Source organism: Macaca nemestrina, chromosome 18 (assembly GCF_043159975.1).
Source record: "Macaca nemestrina isolate mMacNem1 chromosome 18, mMacNem.hap1, whole genome shotgun sequence".
Classification (NCBI taxonomy): Eukaryota; Metazoa; Chordata; class Mammalia; order Primates; family Cercopithecidae; genus Macaca; species Macaca nemestrina.
The window spans coordinates 54,630,781-54,649,673 of record NC_092142.1 but is presented as its reverse complement, the minus strand read 5'-3'; the positions used below and the strand labels follow the sequence as shown (position 1 = coordinate 54,649,673).

The 18,893-nt window shown below is 48.7% G+C and overlaps 1 protein-coding gene across 7 annotated transcripts in view; it reads right to left on the bottom strand.

The window, feature by feature from the left end:
• The window catches only part of LOC105494114 (solute carrier family 6 member 2), a 48,325-nt gene that overhangs the window by 26,789 nt on the left and 2,643 nt on the right, over positions 1-18,893 (bottom strand). For 6 of the 7 annotated variants that reach the window (XM_071084545.1, XM_071084551.1, XM_071084550.1 and 3 more), the window contains exons 2-4: positions 18,447-18,771; positions 5,635-5,766; positions 3,153-3,390 (exon numbers count right to left, since the gene is read on the bottom strand). In XM_071084545.1, coding sequence (XP_070940646.1) covers positions 3,153-3,390; positions 5,635-5,766; positions 18,447-18,720 — 644 coding nt within the window. In that variant the 5' untranslated portion in view covers positions 18,721-18,771. Of the gene's footprint in view, positions 1-3,152; positions 3,391-5,634; positions 5,767-18,446; positions 18,775-18,893 lie in introns of all 7 variants that reach the window. The other variant, XM_071084546.1, reaches the window with a different exon arrangement.

Here is an 18,893-nt window from a genome sequence, read left to right as displayed (position 1 = left end):
GGTGGTATCTATCCTGTCTGCCCCACAGCTTGTAACAGGTACTTTCTGCTTACCTGCTAGCATGTTTGTGTAGGGATTGATGAAATGGAATTGACCCATGCCTGAGGGATGAAGACAATGGATGCTACATTGTGCACAGAGCACTATGTAAACATTTTAAATCAGGTGGCTGAAAACAAGTCAGTCATCACCCTCCTCAAGGACATAAATGGATGAAGTAGAGGCTGAGAGGATTCAGGGAAGCCACAAATTAAATAATGATGGTTATGAGCTCACGCCCAACAGAATGGCTATTAAAAAATCAAAAAACAACAGATGCTGGTAAGGCTGCAGAGTAAAGGGAAAGCTTATACACTGTTGGTGGGAATGTAAATTAGTTAAGCCAGTGTGGAAAGCAGTTTGGAGATTTCTCTAAGAACTAAAAATAGAACTACCATTCGACCCAGCAATCCCACTACTGGGCATCTACCCAAAGGAAGATGAATCATTCTACCAAAAAGACACCTGCGTGTGGATGTTCACTGCAGCACTACTCAAAATAGCAAAGACATGTCATCAACCTAGGTGCCCATCAATGATGGATTGAATAAAGAAAATGTGGTGGCCAGGTGCGATGGCTCATGCCTGTAATCCCAGCACTTTGGGAGGCTGAGGCGGGTGGATCACCTGAGGTCAGGAGTTTGAGACCAGCCTAGCCAACATGGTGAAACTCTGTCTCTACTAAAAATTCAAAAATTAGCCGGGTGTGGTGGTGGGTGCCTGTAATCCCAGCTACTTGGGAGGCTGAGGCAGGAGAATCACTTGAACCCAGGATGCAGAGGTTGCAGTGAGCCAAGATCATACCACTGCACTCCAGCCTGAGTAACAGAGAGAGACTCGGTCTTAAAAAAAAAAAAAAAAGAAAGAAAAAGAAAATGTGGTACATATATACCACGAAATACTATGCAGCCACAAAAAGGACAAAATCATGTCCTTTGCAGGGACATGGATGTGCCTGGAGGCCATTATTCTAAGTAAATTAATCCAGGAACAGAAAACCAAATACTGCATGTTCTTACTTATAAGTGGGAGCTAAATACTGAGTACACATGGACATAAAGACAGGAACAGGAGACACTGAGGGCAACAAGAGTGAGGAGGGAGGGAGGGAGGGGGACAAGAGTTGAAAAACTACCTATTGGGTACTATACTCATTACCTGGGTGGCAGGTTCAATCACACCCCAAACCTCAGCATCATGCAATGTACCCATGTAACAACCTGCTTGTGTACCCCTGAATCTAAAATGAAAGTTGAAATAAAATAATAATAATAACAACAACAATAATAGGTATGGATTAAGACCACAGAATAAAATAAATATCCAGGAGCCCATACTGATATAAATGAATAACTGAATAAATAAATAAATAGGGGAGAAGGGACAATTCTTCCTTAAAGAAGAATTCCAATCAACTAATCTAGAAGGAATGATAGGCTGTCTGTGGTGGCTCACGGCTGTAATCCCAGCACTTTGGGAGGCCAAAATGGGTGGATAACCTGAGGTGAGGAGTTCGAGACCAGCCTGGCCAATATGTTGAAACCCCATCTCTATTAAAAATACAAAAATTAGCCAGGCGTGGTGGTGCACACTTGTAATCCCAGCTACTCAGGAGGCTGAGGCAGGAGAATCACTTAAATGTGGGAAGTGGAGGCTGCAGTGAGCCGAGATGGTGCCACTGTACTCTAGCCTGGGTGACAGAGCGAGACTCTGTCTCAAAAAGTAAAAAAATAAAATAAAATAGAAGGAATGATGGAAATTATAACTAGACAAACATTATGGTAATAGTCCTTACTTGCAAGAATCGTCAATGAATGCTAAGAAATGTGGACAAAAATATGAGAATCAAGATATTTGTATAAACTCAGTGTATGTCCCTAAAAGACACTTATTACTTAAAAAAAGAAAATAACTTTCTCTACACAGGAGGAAGCTGGCAATCTCCACCTTAATCAAGTGTGCAAGGTTAACATCACAAGCAACAAGACATTGATAGCATGTCTCCCCACCCCTGATGGAATGCACTGAGGAGGGCACGGCATCATTTCTAGGATAATCTTGCCAAAATGCATAACCTCAGTTTAATTATGAGGAAACAACAAACAAACTCAAATCAATATTTCACAAAATACCTGGCCAGTACTTTTCAAGTGTCAAGGTCATGAAAATCAACGAAGAGCAAAGATTGGAGAAGATTAAAGAAACGTGGCAATTAAATACCAGAAAAGAATATGAGTGGGAAAATTGGTGAAATTCAAATAAGGTCTGCAGCTTGTTAGCTAACAGTGTATCAATATTAATTTCCTGGTTTCAAACTCATACCATGGTTACGCAAGGCGTCAACACTAGGGGAAACTGGGTGATGGGTATATGCACTATTTTTACCACTTGTTTTGTATATCAGTATTTCAACATAAAAGTTTCTTTTTTTAAATGATACTCTGTCTTGCACCAACGGCCAGTGCTTCTCATGCACACATGGTCCAGATAATTTCCCAGAGTTGCCAACAGCTGACCTGCTTCCCACTTCTTGAATTTTCTCCAAGCTCTGATTATGTTCCCCTATGGGAACTCCAGAGGGACAGCAGCCCAGGGTGAGTCAGACTACAGCTTCAGGGTCAGATCAACTTGGGTTCAACCTGCAGCTCATCGCCTGCCCTTAAGCCCCAGCTCTTCCCTTCTCTGACATCATCAGTTCCCGTGTCACCTCCTCAGAGGGGTCTTCCCTGACTACCCACGCAACCGTTCTTTTCCCTCCAGGATTGATTTTTCCCACATACCTGGTTTCAGTTCCTTAAGAGCAGTTACACACCCCAGAAAGTTGCATTCCCTGAAGTGCACACACACTCTAAAACATCCTTACTCCCTTACCCGTTTACTTGTGTATTATCTTCCCTCCTCTACTTCCCTCCCCCAGAATGCAAGCTCCTCCAACTACCTCGACCATAGCTGTGTCCTCAGCCCCTCGCCCAGCATCAGGCCAGTGGCCGCTCAGTAAACATTAATATCCTGAGGGCATGTGTCTCATTGGTCTGTGGCTTTCCTTGGTATTTGGCTCAGGTTATATCAAGCACTGGCCTCAACAGGCCCAGCACAAGGGGTCTGTGACTTACTCATAAAACTCAGCTGCCGGTGTGAACTTGTACTTGGAGTACTTGGTGTGGTTGCCAAGCACGGAGCCATTGAGGAGCTTGGGGTCGGTACAGTTGGGGCTGTTCCAGGTGTGGCCACAGTCGGTCCAGGGCAGGTTGAGGGTGAAGGAGGAGAAGAGGTAGTAGAGTGACCAGGCGATGATGACGTTGTAGTAGAAGCCAACGTACAGGGCGATCAGGATGACAGCATAGCCAACGCCTGGGCGGGAACAGGGAGTAAGGCAGGGGTCTCCCAGGACCAGCCCCACAGCCACCTCTCCTTGGGTGTGGCTCCACCACTGCACTCCCATTCCCTTCGCCTCTCGTTTCCTGTAGCACAGCGGTCCCCAACTTTTTCAGCACCAGGGACCAGTTGCATGGAAGACAATGTTTCCACAGATTTGGGGGTGGGGATAGTTTCGAGATGAAACCGTTCCACCTCAGGTCATCACGCGTTAGTTAGATTCTCATAAGGAGCACACAACCTAGATCCCTCGCATGCGCAGTTCACAGTAGGGGTTGCGCTCCTATGAGAATCTAGTGCCCGGCTGATCTGACAGGAGGCGGAGCTCAGGTGGTCATGCGAGACATGGGGAGCAGCTGTAAATACAGATGAAGCTTCACTTACCCGCTGCTCACCTCCCGCTGTGTGGCCCAGATTCTAACAGGCCGCAGACTGCACAGTTACTGGTCCGCGGCCCGGGGATCGGGGAAACGTGCTATAGCAGATTGCCAGAGTCCATAGGCGCCTGCCATCTCTTTGCCTGATAACTCTCTCTTTCCACTGGAGCTCCCCTGCCCACTCAACCACCTTCTTGCTCCCAGTGGGCAGACATGTTAGGAGCTGGATTGTGAGTATCCAGCTCCCTCGCCCCATGGGCAGGATAACACTGACGGGTGTTCACATTCTCCCCTGATGGGACCGAGCTCCCTGCCCAGGGAGGCACTGATTTGGTGCACGCCCTTTATGGCTGTCTCCCCTTCCCTACCCCAGCTGCTGCTCTCTAAGGATCACCTCCCACACTAACTACTTACACTTAAATCCTTGTCTCCGAACTGCTTCTGGGGAAACCCAACCAAGCACTCCCTGATTGGAATTTCAGCCCTGTGTGCTTTCTGGGTCCTATTCTCAACCACCTGCTTCAGGTGCCAGTATCGTGTGCCTCAATGTATCATAAGCTCCTTTAGGGGTAGTTCTATAGCTTTTTTCTAGGATAGATATATTGTTTACCTACCCAACATTGCTTTTTAAGGAATTAGCCTTAAGTTATGATTAGCCTGTGAGGTGTGGGTGAGGCTATTCCCCTCTCTTCCTCCATCAGGAGATGTATGCCTGGCCAATCAGAGCACTGCTTTCTCACAGTCACAGTGATTGGTTAGTAGATGGGCATATGACTCAAGTTAAACCAATGAGAATCTTCCCTGGAACCTTTAAGAAAGCTATGACTCTATAGGGGTTTTTGTTTGTTTCTTTGTTTGCTTTTGGTAAAATTTAAACTCGGTAAAATTTAACACTGGAGTTGCTGATGGCCATCTTTGCAGGTACTTGAGAAGAATTTACCTGAGACTGATTCTAACAGAATAAAACAGATCTGAAACACTAAAAGAGCGATAGATTCCAGACATCATTATTTGGGCATCTGGATCTATCTATACCTGAAGCCAATCCCCGGACTTTACTGTAACAGAAGTCAACTCTCTTTTATATTGAAGCCAGTTTGAGTTGAATTTCTGACAATTAACAACAAGAAAAGTAACGAATGCACATGTCTTATAAGGCTCTTGCACCAGCTGTATCTCCCACAGGACTGAGTACAGAGGAGGTACTCAGGAGACACATGCCAGCTGAGTAGAGGCTCATGGGAGTCACACTGGCCCTCGTTGCCACCTGTGCCCAGTTCTCCATCCAGTGCTTGGGAGAGACTAACTCTTCCTCCATGCCCTTCTCCCAGCTGTATAGGGGCCAAGAAATAGCAGTTGCTCTGGCTACTTTCTGCAGATGTGTTCTTAGTCCCAAATGCAAGTAGGCTTCATGTTGTATTTCAGCTGCAATCAACTAGTTGTGGCTATTGTACGAATCAGCTTTCAGGCTGGGCTCAAAAAGATCCATGATCAACTTCTAAGGACTGCCATGGGAGCAAAAGGAGAGACTAGTGGTATATGTGCTCAGTACTTCTGATACTTATGTAAAAATTTCCCATACAGGAAATAGACTCTCTGGTCACTCAGCAGGTAGAGCTGGATTAGAACCCAGGTTTCCAGAATTTCTATGCTAATGCTATTCCCAACACACTGAATGCTCTCCATGTAACTTGGAATGGTGGACAGTCTTGACCTTGTCAATACCTGTGAACCCCACATGACAGGAGGTCTACCTTAGATCTCACCACTGGAGCAGATTCCCCAGGGGCAACAGGGAAGCCTTTATGAACAACCATGAAACTTCCTCCCACCCCTTCTTTACCTTTGAAGAATGGGCAGATTTTCCACACGGTGGCAGCCCCCTCCCGGTTGTACTGTCCCAGAGCCAGCTCCATGTAGAACAGGGGCATCCCCGCGATGATAAGGAACAGTGTGTACGGGATCAGGAAGGCACCTGGAGGACACAGGGGCAGAGTGTGACCTGACAGACCCCTGCCCCCTCCACCCTGGTCTTGGATCCATGTCTGCAAGAGCTGCAAAGATCCTGGGCATCTGCTCAGCTGGCTGTTTCCAAAGATGACGCACAGCAATCAATACTAATCATCATAACAGTAATAGTATTTGCGGTAGTAATAATCATAACCATAATAGTGAGATTCTATGGTCAAATTAGTAAAATCTAGGTTAAGCAAAGCAAAATAGATTTGCTTCTTGCAGGCTTCTCCTAGCCTTTGATACACAAGTGCATGCTGTGATGTGTCAGGAGGGGGATCACAGGTGTAGCCTTTACGAGATTTATTTAAACACTGAACATTTTCTTTCATGAATCATCACTCTGGGAATGTCAATCTAACACAAACCCTTCCTTTTACAGGCAAGAAAATTGAGACCAGAGGAAAAGAGACAGTGCCTAAATTTACATGACAGAGTTTCTAATTTTGCTGGTATCCATATCACTTAGGGTTGCATGTGGCTTTCCCAAACATGATCTCACCGGATTCTTCTTAGAGTTTCACAACAGCCTGCAAACATAATAACCAGTCAGGGTCATTACGTACCCCCAGGGCAAGCTGAGGGGCAGAGAAGGGAGTCTAATGGCTCCTGTTGGTGCTGCTGGTAGGTAATGGAAGCAGGATTCACATTCCGGCCTTCCAACCCACTAGGTCCCCACTGTTATAGGCGGCTGAAGCAAAGGGGCAGAGGTTCAAGTCCCTGACCAGGGAAGTTATCCACCCAGAACATCACAGAAACTTGATGGGGTCCCTGGGCACCAGGCAGCGATTAATTCCTGGGAGAATTCCCTTGCAGTGGTGGGGGGCAGGGCAGAAAGGGGGAAAAGGTAAAACTACTGGGATATGAGCATCTCCTATGGACTTAGATGAATCTGAGTTGCGGAGACAATTCTCAGTACACCCTGGCAGCCCGGGGTGTGCTTAGTGGGCTCTGACTCTGCAAGGTGACTCACTGGGACACATGTCATATGAGCCCCAGCTTGCAAGTGTGCCCAAAGCAAAACACCAGCTCCTTTCCACACACAGCTGGAGGTGGCCAGGCCAGATCTAAACTCCTGTTACCACTGGCCTTTAGCTAAGGTGTTGTAACCCTGGAAACCAAATACTCTCTGACCTACCCACATCAAGAAAACAGGAAATACTTTAACAATGGTAACATTAGCAATATTAACAATAGATACCAGGAGCTCACACTTGCTCATCCCCTTCTGAGCTCCAAGCACTTTCATTCAATCCTCACCACAAAGATCAAAGATCATTATTATTTCCATTTTACAGATGTGGAAACTAAGGCTTCAAGATAGCAAAGAACTGTGGCAAAGTCACATGATACCTAGGGTCAAACTCACTCAGCTACTCAGACTATCAGTCTCCACTTGTTTCTCAGGGCACCTCTCCTAAGTAGGAAGCATGAAGCGTTGGCCCCAGTGCTGAGAGACCCAGTTCCTTGTGAGTGGAAGATGGATCAGTGGTGGGGGGGAGGGTGGAAAGGGGAAAAACGTAAAACTACTGGGAAATGAGCATCTTCTGTGTATCAGGCAGGACCTGGGCACTGGCTATCTGTGATCCCACTTACACTACCCAGAAACCCTCTGACATAGCAACTGCTATACCCATTTTTCAGATGAGGAAACTGAGGGTTGGAGAAATTAAGTGACCTGACCGACCTTAACCTGCTGGTAAGTTGTGGATCTGGGATTTGGGTCCAGGTCTGCCTGGCTCAAGAACTCCAGAGCTGTTTCCAACATGCCCCAAAGATTCCAGAACATTCCAACCTAAATGAAGGACATGAGTCTGAATAGGATCAGAGGGTAGGTTGTTCTGAAATGGGGGATCTGGGACCAGCTAAGCCATCTGGTCTATTGGTCATAGGCTGGCCCAATGCTACAGCCACTGCTCCAGGTTGGAAGTCTCTGGAGTGGCCATGGGCCATTTTTCTCCTTCCTCATTTCTTCCTTTCATTCTCTGCCTTTCTCCCTCTCCCACATAGAGAGGGCTGGTTTGCTACCTGACCCAGGTCTCTATGCACATTGCTGACAGTAATGGTCGTGCTGGTGTGCTGATGTAGATGGAGGTAGTTAGTGGGGTTGGCAAAAGTAACAAGTACTGTTTGTTGAGCACCTGTTATATGCCAAGCTGCACACAAGTTTTTACATAATTATTTACTTAAAACCACCCCTGAGAGAGAATTACCACAATCTCTTTTACAGATGAGGACACTGGGGCTTAGAAAGGTTAAGTTGCTTGTCCAGCTAGCAAGTATGAAGCTCGGTTTCAAACCTGGATATGTCTCAGCCCTACTCTGCCTTGTGGCCAACTGTTACTCCCCTTGAGGATCTAGAGCCAGGGCAAGGGGCAGTTAGATAGGTGTATTAAACTGTTTAATAGGGCCAGGCACAGTGGCTCATGCCTGTAATCCCAGCACTTAGGGAGGCCGAGGCAGGAGGATTGCTTGAGCCCAGGAACTCAAGAACAGCCTGGGCAACAGAGTTTGAGGCTGCAGTGAGCTATGATCATGCCACTGCCCTGCAGCCTGGGTGGCAGAGTGAGATGCTGACTCAAAAAAAAAATATATATATATATATATATGTATATATATGAATACAAAACAAATAAACAAAAACTCTTTGATAGGCCTGAAGATGGAAGTCGGTGGCCCAAGGGAACATGGGGAAGGAAAAAGCCAGGAGTCACTGCTCAGACCTCGCCACTGTGGGTTGCCCCCAGCAACTCCATACTCTGCTGCATGGCCAAGGAAGGGGAAAAGCAACATCAGCCAGTTAACCAGTCATCTCACTTTGGCCAGTTTCCTCAACTCTAAACCTCTGGGTGGCACTGCCAACACATAGGTAAACTGCCCAGTTTGGAGTCATTCTTCCTCTGCTGGCTGGGAGGCACAACAACATGAGAAAAGGAGGGGAGATGATGGGTCTGCATGCACCTGCGGCTCTTCTCTGTGCATGCATTTGATATGGGCCAACCAAAGCTTCATTCAGGTGGAAACAGATTAAGAAGACCAAAGAGTGGTGAAATGGCTTAGTAGGAATGAAAAACAGCCAGCTACTCGTGGCCAGTACCTTATTCTAAAAGAGGACAGCTAGCTTGCCCAAGGCCTCTTGCAGAAGGAAACCTGGGAGAGTTTCCTTCTCCTCTTGTAGAAGTAAATTCTTCAAGCTGAAGAGTCAGGAAGGGGCTCCAGGGATGAGTGAAGTCAACTGAGGTTGCCTCTTTTATAAACAGCTCTGCAGTGGTTCTCTGGAAACCGAGGCTGGTTGCAGACCCCCTAAAAATTACTGCTCTGCAAGGCTTGTAACTACCATACCCATGTGGTCCTGCTCCATCTCCATGTGTGGCAGTGCCAGCTGCAACCAGCCTCACACAGGGTCTGAGAGTTTCAGAACTGAAAGGCTAGAATCTTATCTTGGGTCTGGAATGCCCTGGCTGCATGGGTGCTGGGCTGGTGAGGGCAGACCTGGAAAAACACAGGCAGGGCATGCCTCACGAGGGGCTCAGTGCCCAGTGCCTGGGAGTCTCCAAAAACCATATGCATGCACACAAATGCACACCTGTGCATACTTATGCAAAAGGACACACACTTTTGCGTGTTGACACACTCACACAACCACATGAGAAAAAGAACTGTCGACCATGAAAGAAAATCTGAGCAGTGACCTTTGAATGAATTTAGTAAGAAAAGCATTAGTCCCATCACCTCTGGCCTAACCACACTGCCTCCCATCCCACTGTTAGAGAGAAACTCTTCTGGGTACAGAAGGGCTCTGGAAGCCTCTGTGCAAATGCCAAGTACCCAGGAAGGGAAGCCCAGGGGTCATTAGGTTTAGAGTGGGATGTGCTGGAGCAGCCCCTAGCAGGTGAGGAGGACCCCAGGTAAAGGGCTGGAAAGCCTAGAGGAGGAGTTCAGTGAGGGGTGAAGTGGCCAAGACCTGCTGGGGATCCGGGGAGAGGTAGAGGGAGTGTGGTCAAAGAGGGGCTTCAGGAAGGAGAGAGACTCCCCTGACACCTAGTTTGTTGAGGACAGGATTCCTCAAACTGTGAATTCTGGCCACACCCTGATATATATGCAAGAAGTGCCAATCCACAGAATAGTTTCCTTGATACACAGAGCTCAGCTACAGGCTGTTGCTACTGGTGTCATGCACCAGAGCCCCAAGAAAACCTTGGTCCATGCTTAGGGAAGCTAGATTTGTCCCCCTTCCCCAACACCCTAAGGGTGCCCTAACAACACAGTAGGCATCGGGATGCAGGAGAACGTGAAACTTTAGTCAGGAGACAGGGCCGCTCCCACTTTGACACATTTAAAGGTAACAAATCAACAACTGTTAAATAAAACATGTTCTGTCTTCTTACTTTGATAAAGAGATCTTTGTAATAGTTCTATGATAAAGTTCAAGGTTGGAATTCTCAGCTCTTGGAGCTCCAGGCTGGAATGTGGAGGTACAGGGGAAGACCCGTTTGCCTTGCCCCTACTTCCTCCCAGCTCCGTCTAGCCATGTCAGAGCTCTTGCACATAGGTGTCCGAGCTATGTCCACTGACCTTGCAGACACCCCCACCTCCCGCAGGACAGCCCACACCACAGAAGAGGGAACACAGCAAGAGGTTCATGTAGACCCAGAAGGGTGCCTGAGGCTGTTTGGGCAGAGAATTCCACCGTCCGGGTATTGGAAGGTGGTGGGGTATTTGGATGGGGAGTGTGCTGGATGGGCAGGCACACTTGCCTCCCATGAGATGGAAAGGGGGCAGAGTTGTGCTCTCTGAAGCATGGAGGTAGGGCAGGCCTTCATGCCTGGACCTAAAGATAATCCTGTCCCTCAGCCCTACTATGTATAGCTATGTGACCTTTTCTAAATGTACCTTCTCTGAGCCTTAGCTCCCCCTTTGTAAATGAGATAATAACACCTGTGTCACTGGTTTGCTGTGATAATTAGAGATGACGGAGGTGAAGTGCAAGGTACTTAGTGGGTGCTCTGTAAATGGGACTCATGTCTTGTCATTATACTCAAGAGCAGATGCGCAGCAGCTCCGTCCGCTGGAAACAGGAAGTAAAGGCTCTCTTGTGTGGTGGAGTGTGGCAGGGTCCTTTGTGGAGCACAGCACGAACGCTGGCTGGAGGCCACACACAGGACTCTGTGGCAGTGCTCCAGGATCCTCATGTCCCTGTCCCAAGTGGGGCTAGCTACTCTACTCTTGCGTGCAAACAAGAGTGCTGACCATGAGCAAATGCAGGACAAAGGATGCCCCCAGGCCACAGCCAGTGCCGTTACCTAGAAAGAATGCCCTGTGGTGCTGCATGAAGGATGGCATAGAGGTAGTGGGAGGGGAATGCATGCAGTGGAGAGATTGAGGGAATGGAACCACCGGCCACAGCGGGGGACAGGATATGCCAGGCCAAACCTTAGCTGACCCTAGAAGAGTTCTGAAGCTGAGATGGCTCCTCAGACGTTTCCTACTCAGGAACCTCCATGCGTTTGGCTCTTTTGAAGCTCCTGAACCCTGTCCTCTTGGGCCTTCTATGGAGGTGTCATTGGATAGGCATGATTGGCCACCATGATTGAACAGAGTATGATGTAATACTAATATGCTGAGTGGGAAAGCCCAGCAAGGCCTGTCTGTTCAGATTCTTCTCGGTCTCTGTGGAGCATTCCTTCCCCCAGGGCCTGGGGCAGGACTCCTTCTGAAATGGGGGTTTTATGACTCACAATTAGAAAGATGGATCAGAGAATTTCTTTACTGCCAGCTCCAAGAAAGGCAGGCCAGGGAAAAGTCCTGCCTTGGAGAGATAAGGGGGCAAATGGAAGGAGAGCAGGAGAAGGTCAAAGAGAAAAGGTTCTGTTTTCTGAGGCCTAAAGTGCCCCAATGTTACAACAAGGGCTCTTGGTATTTTGAGCCAGGAACAATAGATCAATAGATAGACAGATAGATGGATAGACAGATAGACTGATAGGTATCATAGTAGTACACAGATCTATGGTAAGAGCTCAGCTGGAGGGACCCAAGGTGAAGGTGAGGGAGCGCCTTGGTCGGTTTACCATTGCTATAACAGAATACCTGAGGCTAGGGAATTTATAAAGAAGAGAGGTTTATATGTCTCATGATTCTGGTGGCTGGAAAGTTGAAGGTTGGGCAGCTGCATCTGGTGAGGGCCTCTGGCTGCTTCCACTCATGGCAGAAAATGAAAGGGGAGCAGGGGTACAGAGATCACATGGCAAGAGGGGAACCAAGAAAGTGGGGCAAGAACCCACTTACCCTTTCCAAAGAACATTAATCTATTTATAAGGGATCCACTCTCATGATCCAAACACCTCTCACTAGGCCTCTTCTCCCAACACTCCCACACTGGGGTTCAAACTTCAACAGGAGTTTTAGTGGAGACAAACAAACCGTATCTAAACCATAGCAGAAAATGTAATAAAGTGTTCCTCTGAGTTCTGTGAGCCGCTCTAGCAAATTAATCAAACCCAAGCAGGGGATGGGAGGAACCCTGATTTATAGACAGTGGGTCGGAAGCACAGTAAAACAACCTGGGGCTTATGATAGGAACATAAAGTGGGGGGGCATTCTTGTGGGACTGAGCCCTCAACCTGTGAGATCTGATGCTATCTCCAGGTAGACAGCACCAGAATTGAATTGAATCGGAGGCACTCAGCTGGTGTCTGCTGCAGACTTGATTGCTTGCCTGATGTGCTGGGAGAAACCCCCAAACATTTGGTCACAGACGTCTTCTGTGTTGATTGTTGTTGTTGAGTGGAAGACCTGGAAACAGGCCCACTGAGGGAACACACCCACTCCCCTGATGGATTAAACCCAGCTGCTCTAGGCAGAAAAATGGGGGTGGAATTCAGGGAAACTGGCGTGGGGCTACCCCTCCTCATGTGGTAATTCTCCATCTGCTAGTCACTTTGGAGGATCTGGACTTGATTTTTCCTAATAAAGCTGTGGCTTTAGTAAAATCTCTGTGAAGATTCTGGTTTCCACTTCCTCCATCCTGGTCTCTTTAAAAGAAACACATCAGAGGGAGTTTGGGTTGCTCAGAACTACATCACAGAGGGAAATACGGCCCACAAATAACAGAGCAGGACCTCACCTCCCTCATTTGGGATTAACACCTCCAATATTAGAATCGAAAATGACAGACTTTTAGGAGATCTGCAGCAGACCATGAGCACCCTTAAAGGCAAGGATTTTCTTTTGCTCATCTCCATATTCCTGGCATATGACAGGCATTTCGTAAATTTTTTTTTTTTTTTTTTTTTTGGCTAAATGATGGATCTCAGCAGTGACTCACATGAAGGATGTGAAAAGCCCCGGGGCCTTTCTCCACTTGTGCTGTGGCCTAATCCTTACTTAGGCAGTTGGGTTTGGGACTGCAGGGCAGGATATAACATTTATCCCTATTAAATCCCAATCTTGTCAAGAACAGCCCCTTTCAGATCCTTTTGACAAGCTTGGAGTAACAAGCCAAACCATGCCAGTGACCTCAGATCAGGGTCCCAGATGAGTACCACATTTCTGCCAAGGGGTGTACAGACTTGTCAGCTGAGTGCCACACCAGCTGGCTGGCTCATTGTGCATCTGAGCGACAATCAGTGTCTAGCTTGGCAAGCCTGGTGTGTAGATGGCCCCCTGCAGCCAAGCCAGATGTAAGAGCACTGAGTTTGGAGATTCCTGACCTCTCTAGCCATCACTACTTCACACTTGGTGTTAAGGATCCCAGATATTTCAGCCACAAGGGCTCCCAAAGGGCTGGGGGTCCCTGAGACTCTGAGCTTCCTTGGGGAGAGAAGAGAGTCCGCTGGGGACGCAGAACCACAAAAGGTCATGGGACCCCATGCAGGAATTATAAACCCCATTTGCCAGGTGAGGAATCTATTTTGAGATAAGGTTAGGCTGTCAGGAGATGGAGCAAAGCCCAATCCCTGATTCCTGAGTCCGTCATGCTTGGGCTCCAGACCCAAGTGGGACTACTTTCCAGCATTATTTCCTTTTATCAATTTCATCTTAGGATGAATTCTGCTACTTCCAAAATCAGGATCTTGCCCCACTCCTAAGTCTAGCATGCAGTTAACATCATTGAACAACAACAAAATACTAATGACTACATTTATCGAGCCCCTATTATGTGACATCATTTCGAGGAGTTTACATATATTGTCTCTGATGCCATCTCACCCTGCAAGAAGGTGCTGTGGTTATTCTCCTCTTCTGTGTAAGGAAACTGAAGCTCAGATCAGCAAAGGTGAGTGATTTGTCTGTCGTTACCTTTCTAGCAAAAGTTAGACTCAGACCCTGAACCTAAAGACTATATTTCTCTACAATGCACAGCTCTAAGCTGTCCTCAGGACGGGACTCAAACACAAGCAGCCATGTGCAAAGGTTAATTCACAGCAGCCACTTCCCTGGAAGAAAGGCAAACATGAGCACCCAGTCCATCTTCCTGCTCTTCCCCAGGGACCAGCACCGACCAGGATCACAGGTGCAAAGGGAAACTCTAGAATCATCACCTGGTACTGCCTCCTCATGGAGACCAGCTGTTTGAGAAGACTCTGAACAAAGCTCCGGAATTTCTGAGAGTGGCTTTCCGCTCCCAAAGCCTCCCGCAGCCCGTGCATCCCAGCAGCTGGTCATGGGGAAGATGATCAGACAGGCTGATCTCTTCCAGTAATATATTCAGAAAACATTAGCCAGGGGCCTAAACCATTGGCACCTTCATCATTTCAAAACATCCTCCAGTCTGGGCCAGCAAGAACAGTCAGAATTGCAGAGGTTATAGTGTTAATACTGGCACCAAAAGAGCACACTGACAGCTGTTAAATAACAGGCCGGGTGAGTCCTGGCTTCGGTGTAACCCTGAGCCAGGGCATTGGAAAGGAATAAATCTTGTGGTATTATCCCAGGTCATGTTCAGCTGTAGCTGGGAACTTGAGGCTCAGAGTGGGGCTGTACTAAGCCCGAGGTCACACAGTGAGAGGCAGAGCTCAGACTCAAACGCCAGTCTTCCGGCTGCTTCTGCAATTGCAGGAGACCCACCTTCCTGACCACTTGCTCAGCTCTGGGGCTAATTTGGGAATTACTGAATGAGAATTGATCCACAAAAAGACAGAGAAGCCAGGAGGCCTCAGCAGAGATAAAGCCCAGAGGGGGCTAACTCAGCATGTCTGAAGGGATGAGGGGTAAGTGAGAAAAGGAGTTACCTCATACTCTGAGATGGAGGACTGCACTCCTCCCTGACACCAACTGTGAACATCTTAACCAGAAATGGAAATTCACTGGTATAATATCCCCACCCCTTAGCCTGGCATTCAAGGCCTTTGCAGCCTGGCCCAAACTTGCCCCTGCACCCTTATCTCTCCCAGCTTGCCCTGCAGCCAGCCTGCACTCCTGTTCTCTGAGATGATTCCATGTACATTCCTATCCCAGGTGCACAGCTGGAGATCGCCTCCCTTCTCACTGCTTGTCTGCACCCACCCCATCCAGAGCAGCTGAGCTTTAACCACAGCCCACCTCCACCCAGCCCTTCCTAAGCAGCCCTTCCTCAGGCCTTTACAGCATTTGTCTAAAGCACTTGTCTCTCCAACCATGTCATACATCACCATAATGACATTAACAAAAATCAGCAGCCACCTTTCCTAAGGCTACGCTCCATGCCAGACTCTCCATGACTTATTATATTTGGTCCTCGCAACAATGTTCCAAGCTGAACACCATTATTTCCATTTGACAAGTGAGGAAACTGAGGCAAGGAGACTTGCCAAAGCCATATAGCTAGAAACTGGAACCCAGGACTCCACAGCCAAGACCACGAATGAATAGACTGCCCCTGCCCCACCGGTGTATGTGGCTTCACTTTATTTGTTACCGCTGAGTGTTTCTGTTGTTTCTGAATACGGTTGGAGGTCTCTGAGGGCTTGGAGCATTTCATTAACTTATTCAATAGCAGTTTCTTGGGTACCTTCTACCACATTCCTGTGACCTAGGCCTTATCTTGGGCATTAGACATACAGGGATAAAAAAGTCACAGTCTCTGCCCTCATTGTGCCTTTTCCTGTTTGGGAGACAGACCCACAAAGAGACAAACCACCGAACAACTTGGAGTGAGTTGTGTTTTAAGCTAGCAAGCCCAGGAGAAGAAGTTTTTGGCCAACTTCACCTAAAGATTGGAACTTGTGACGAGTTTGCTCCATTTTGCATCCTAAGAACCTGGTCTAGTACCCTGCATACAACAGGTGCTCTTTATTTGCATTGCTGGCAATGACTAAATGAGCACACAGTGTCAATGAAAGCCCTGGAATATCCATCTAGCTGACTTGTCAAACTGGCCATCTGGATGCTTTTAGTTTCAACAAACACATAGTGCAATGGGAAGAACTTGTAGCAGCATGACAATAAAGAATTGGGTGATTAAAGCTCCTGGCAGGCAGAAGTGGTGGTTCATGCCGCTTGGTGACCGTGACCCCTGAAGAGCCTAGCACTGTGCCTCACACCAAGAGGAACCAGAAAAATATTGCTGATTAATGATAGAGCCTTCCACTGTCTAGAGACAAGCAGTCTGGGGCGGTCACTGAGGAAAAGGACAGGCGGGATGGCGGGTCTTAAGGTCTCTCATTCATCATCTCCCAGCCGTCCTGGGCCCAAACAGCAATGCTCAAACCTGCCCAGTAACCCTTGAGAGGCTATAGCCGCCAAAGGTGGGAAAGTTTCACCTCTGGATTAGCTTCTCCTTTTCTCACCTTTCTCTCTCTGCCCATGACCATTCCAGGGCCAGACGCAAACATTGAGCTTGCAGAGTCGCAAGTTTTTCCCCCAGGGATCAGGCCCTAGATCTCAGATGCTCCTGAAGCTCAGGACTGCTGTCCCAGCTATCTGGTCTCAGAGTACCTGACAATGACAGACCCATCTCAGGAGGTGCTGGGGAGGGCATGGACACAAACCTCCATCTGTCAGCTCCAACCTTGGGTTAACTGTCTCATAGGAAGAGCTAACTGCTTTCTTACTCAGCATCCTCTGCTGAGAGCCACCTGTGCTCTACGGTGATCCTACTCCTTTTTTTTGAGACAGAGTCTTGCTTTGTTACCCATGGTCTAGGCTGGAGTGCAGTTGTGTGATCTCGGCTCACTGCAACCTCCACATCCTGGGTTCAAGTAATTCTCCTGCCTCAGCCTCCTGAGTAGCTGGGATTACAGGCGTGCACCACTACGCCCAGCTAAGTTTTTGTATTTTTAGTAGAGATGAGGTATCACCATGTTGCCCAGGCTGGTCTCGAACTCCCGAGCTCAGGCAATCTGCCCACTTTGTCCTCCCAAAGTGCTAGGATTACAGGCATGAGCCACCACACCTGGCCCCACTCCTTTTTTGCAAACACTAAGTATTGCCCATCCCAAAGCAAGTGTCCAGAGTACACATAGAAGCAAGGGTTGAAAGTCCTAGAGCCTGTGAACAGGTCATGAGCTTTCCGTCTACCCAGCTCCAAATTCTTGCCCTTCCTCCCTCTGACCTCCCTTAAGTCCAGAGTCACAGCTACCACCAAGCAATGCAGCCCAGTGGAGAAAGACAGGCTTTCAGACCTGGGTCCTCCTTCTCCAGTTTCTTCCTCTAGACGGCCTATTTTCCCACACTCTTTGCAGGGTACCTCTGAGCTCATCCCAGCAAAAGTGGCAGGACTGGGCACCCCGGGAACAAAGACCCTCAGGAAGGAGCTAGGGCATGGGGGCCAGCACCCTGACTCCCAGGCCGCTTCCGTGGCCCGGGGTTCTATGTTATTCTTCCTGGATTGGCTGTAGGTGATCTCTAGGCTCTCATTCTCAGGCAGGTGGCCAACTGGACCACCCAGCAGGAGAAGGGCTGTTCCACTGGAGTCTTCTTCAGGCCCCTCTCCCACTCCTCCCTGCAATGCAGCTAGGACTTGAGGAAGTAGACGTTTCACCCCAATCATCCAGGCCTCCTGACTTTAGCACCAGGCCAGTTCTTGGCACCTACTGGCCAGATTTCACCTGGGCTGTGCTCCCTGAGAGTGGCATTCTTTCTGATACTGGCTTCTTCTTGTGTGTTTCTATCCCCAAGACCACAGGGCCTCCCCAGGTGCTTTCGGAGAACCCAAGTATTCCCACTGCTCCTGGCCCAAAGGTTCCTGCCCCCAGGTTCAGAGTGCTAGATTTAGGGTCACTGTGGGCCTGGTTGTCAAATCCCACCCACTTCTGGTGCCCCTTCAAGAGCTCTTGGAACCTCCACCTCCCTTCCAGCAGACCATCAAATGGTCAGGCTCCCCTACCCAACCTGGCACCCCAGATTCTCTCCTTTCCATCCTTACCCCCATCATGACTTTAGGGTCATGCCTCCATTTAACTCTTCCGCTGTTTTGCTTCCAGGGTGCACAATCCTGACACTTCCGCTGGAATGAACTCGAGGTACTCTGCAAAGAGCCCGGGAAAATGACCTTCCAGAGGACTCCGATTCTTTTTTTTCCGTTAGCCCTGTCCAGTTCTTTCTGCGCCCCAGATTTGCCCGTCTCCTGGCTTCCCTTCCGTGTGTATTCCAGCTCCTGTCCCAGCCACCGCTGCAGATAGCGGACCTCCCAAATTCAAATTCCCAGCCCGACCCCGCGCTCACCGCCGCCGTTCTTGTAGCAGAGGTAGGGGAAGCGCCACACGTTGGCCAGGTCCACTGCGAAGCCGACTACGGACAACAGGAAGTCGATCTTCTTGCCCCAGGTCTCCCGGGGCTGCGCGTCGCCGTCGCGGGGCGCCAGTAGGCACTGGACCCCGTTGCGCTCCTTCACCACCAGCAGCTCCGCAGTTTTGCGCGCCCGAAGGGGCTGCTCTGGACCCGCGTCCGCCCCGCTGTTCTCGGGCTGCACCTGCGGGTTCATTCGCGCCAGAAGCATGGATGCGGCTGGCGAGAGGAACTTTAGCGGTCCTGGGGGCACGCTGAGGCACTGCTTGGATAAAGGGAAAAGAGGTGGTTACTGGGCCGTTCTTCCCTACTTGCAACTCCCAAGACCACCTGGGAGTGCCTTGGACACTGGGATGAGCGCGCGCTGAGCGAACGCAGGGTTCC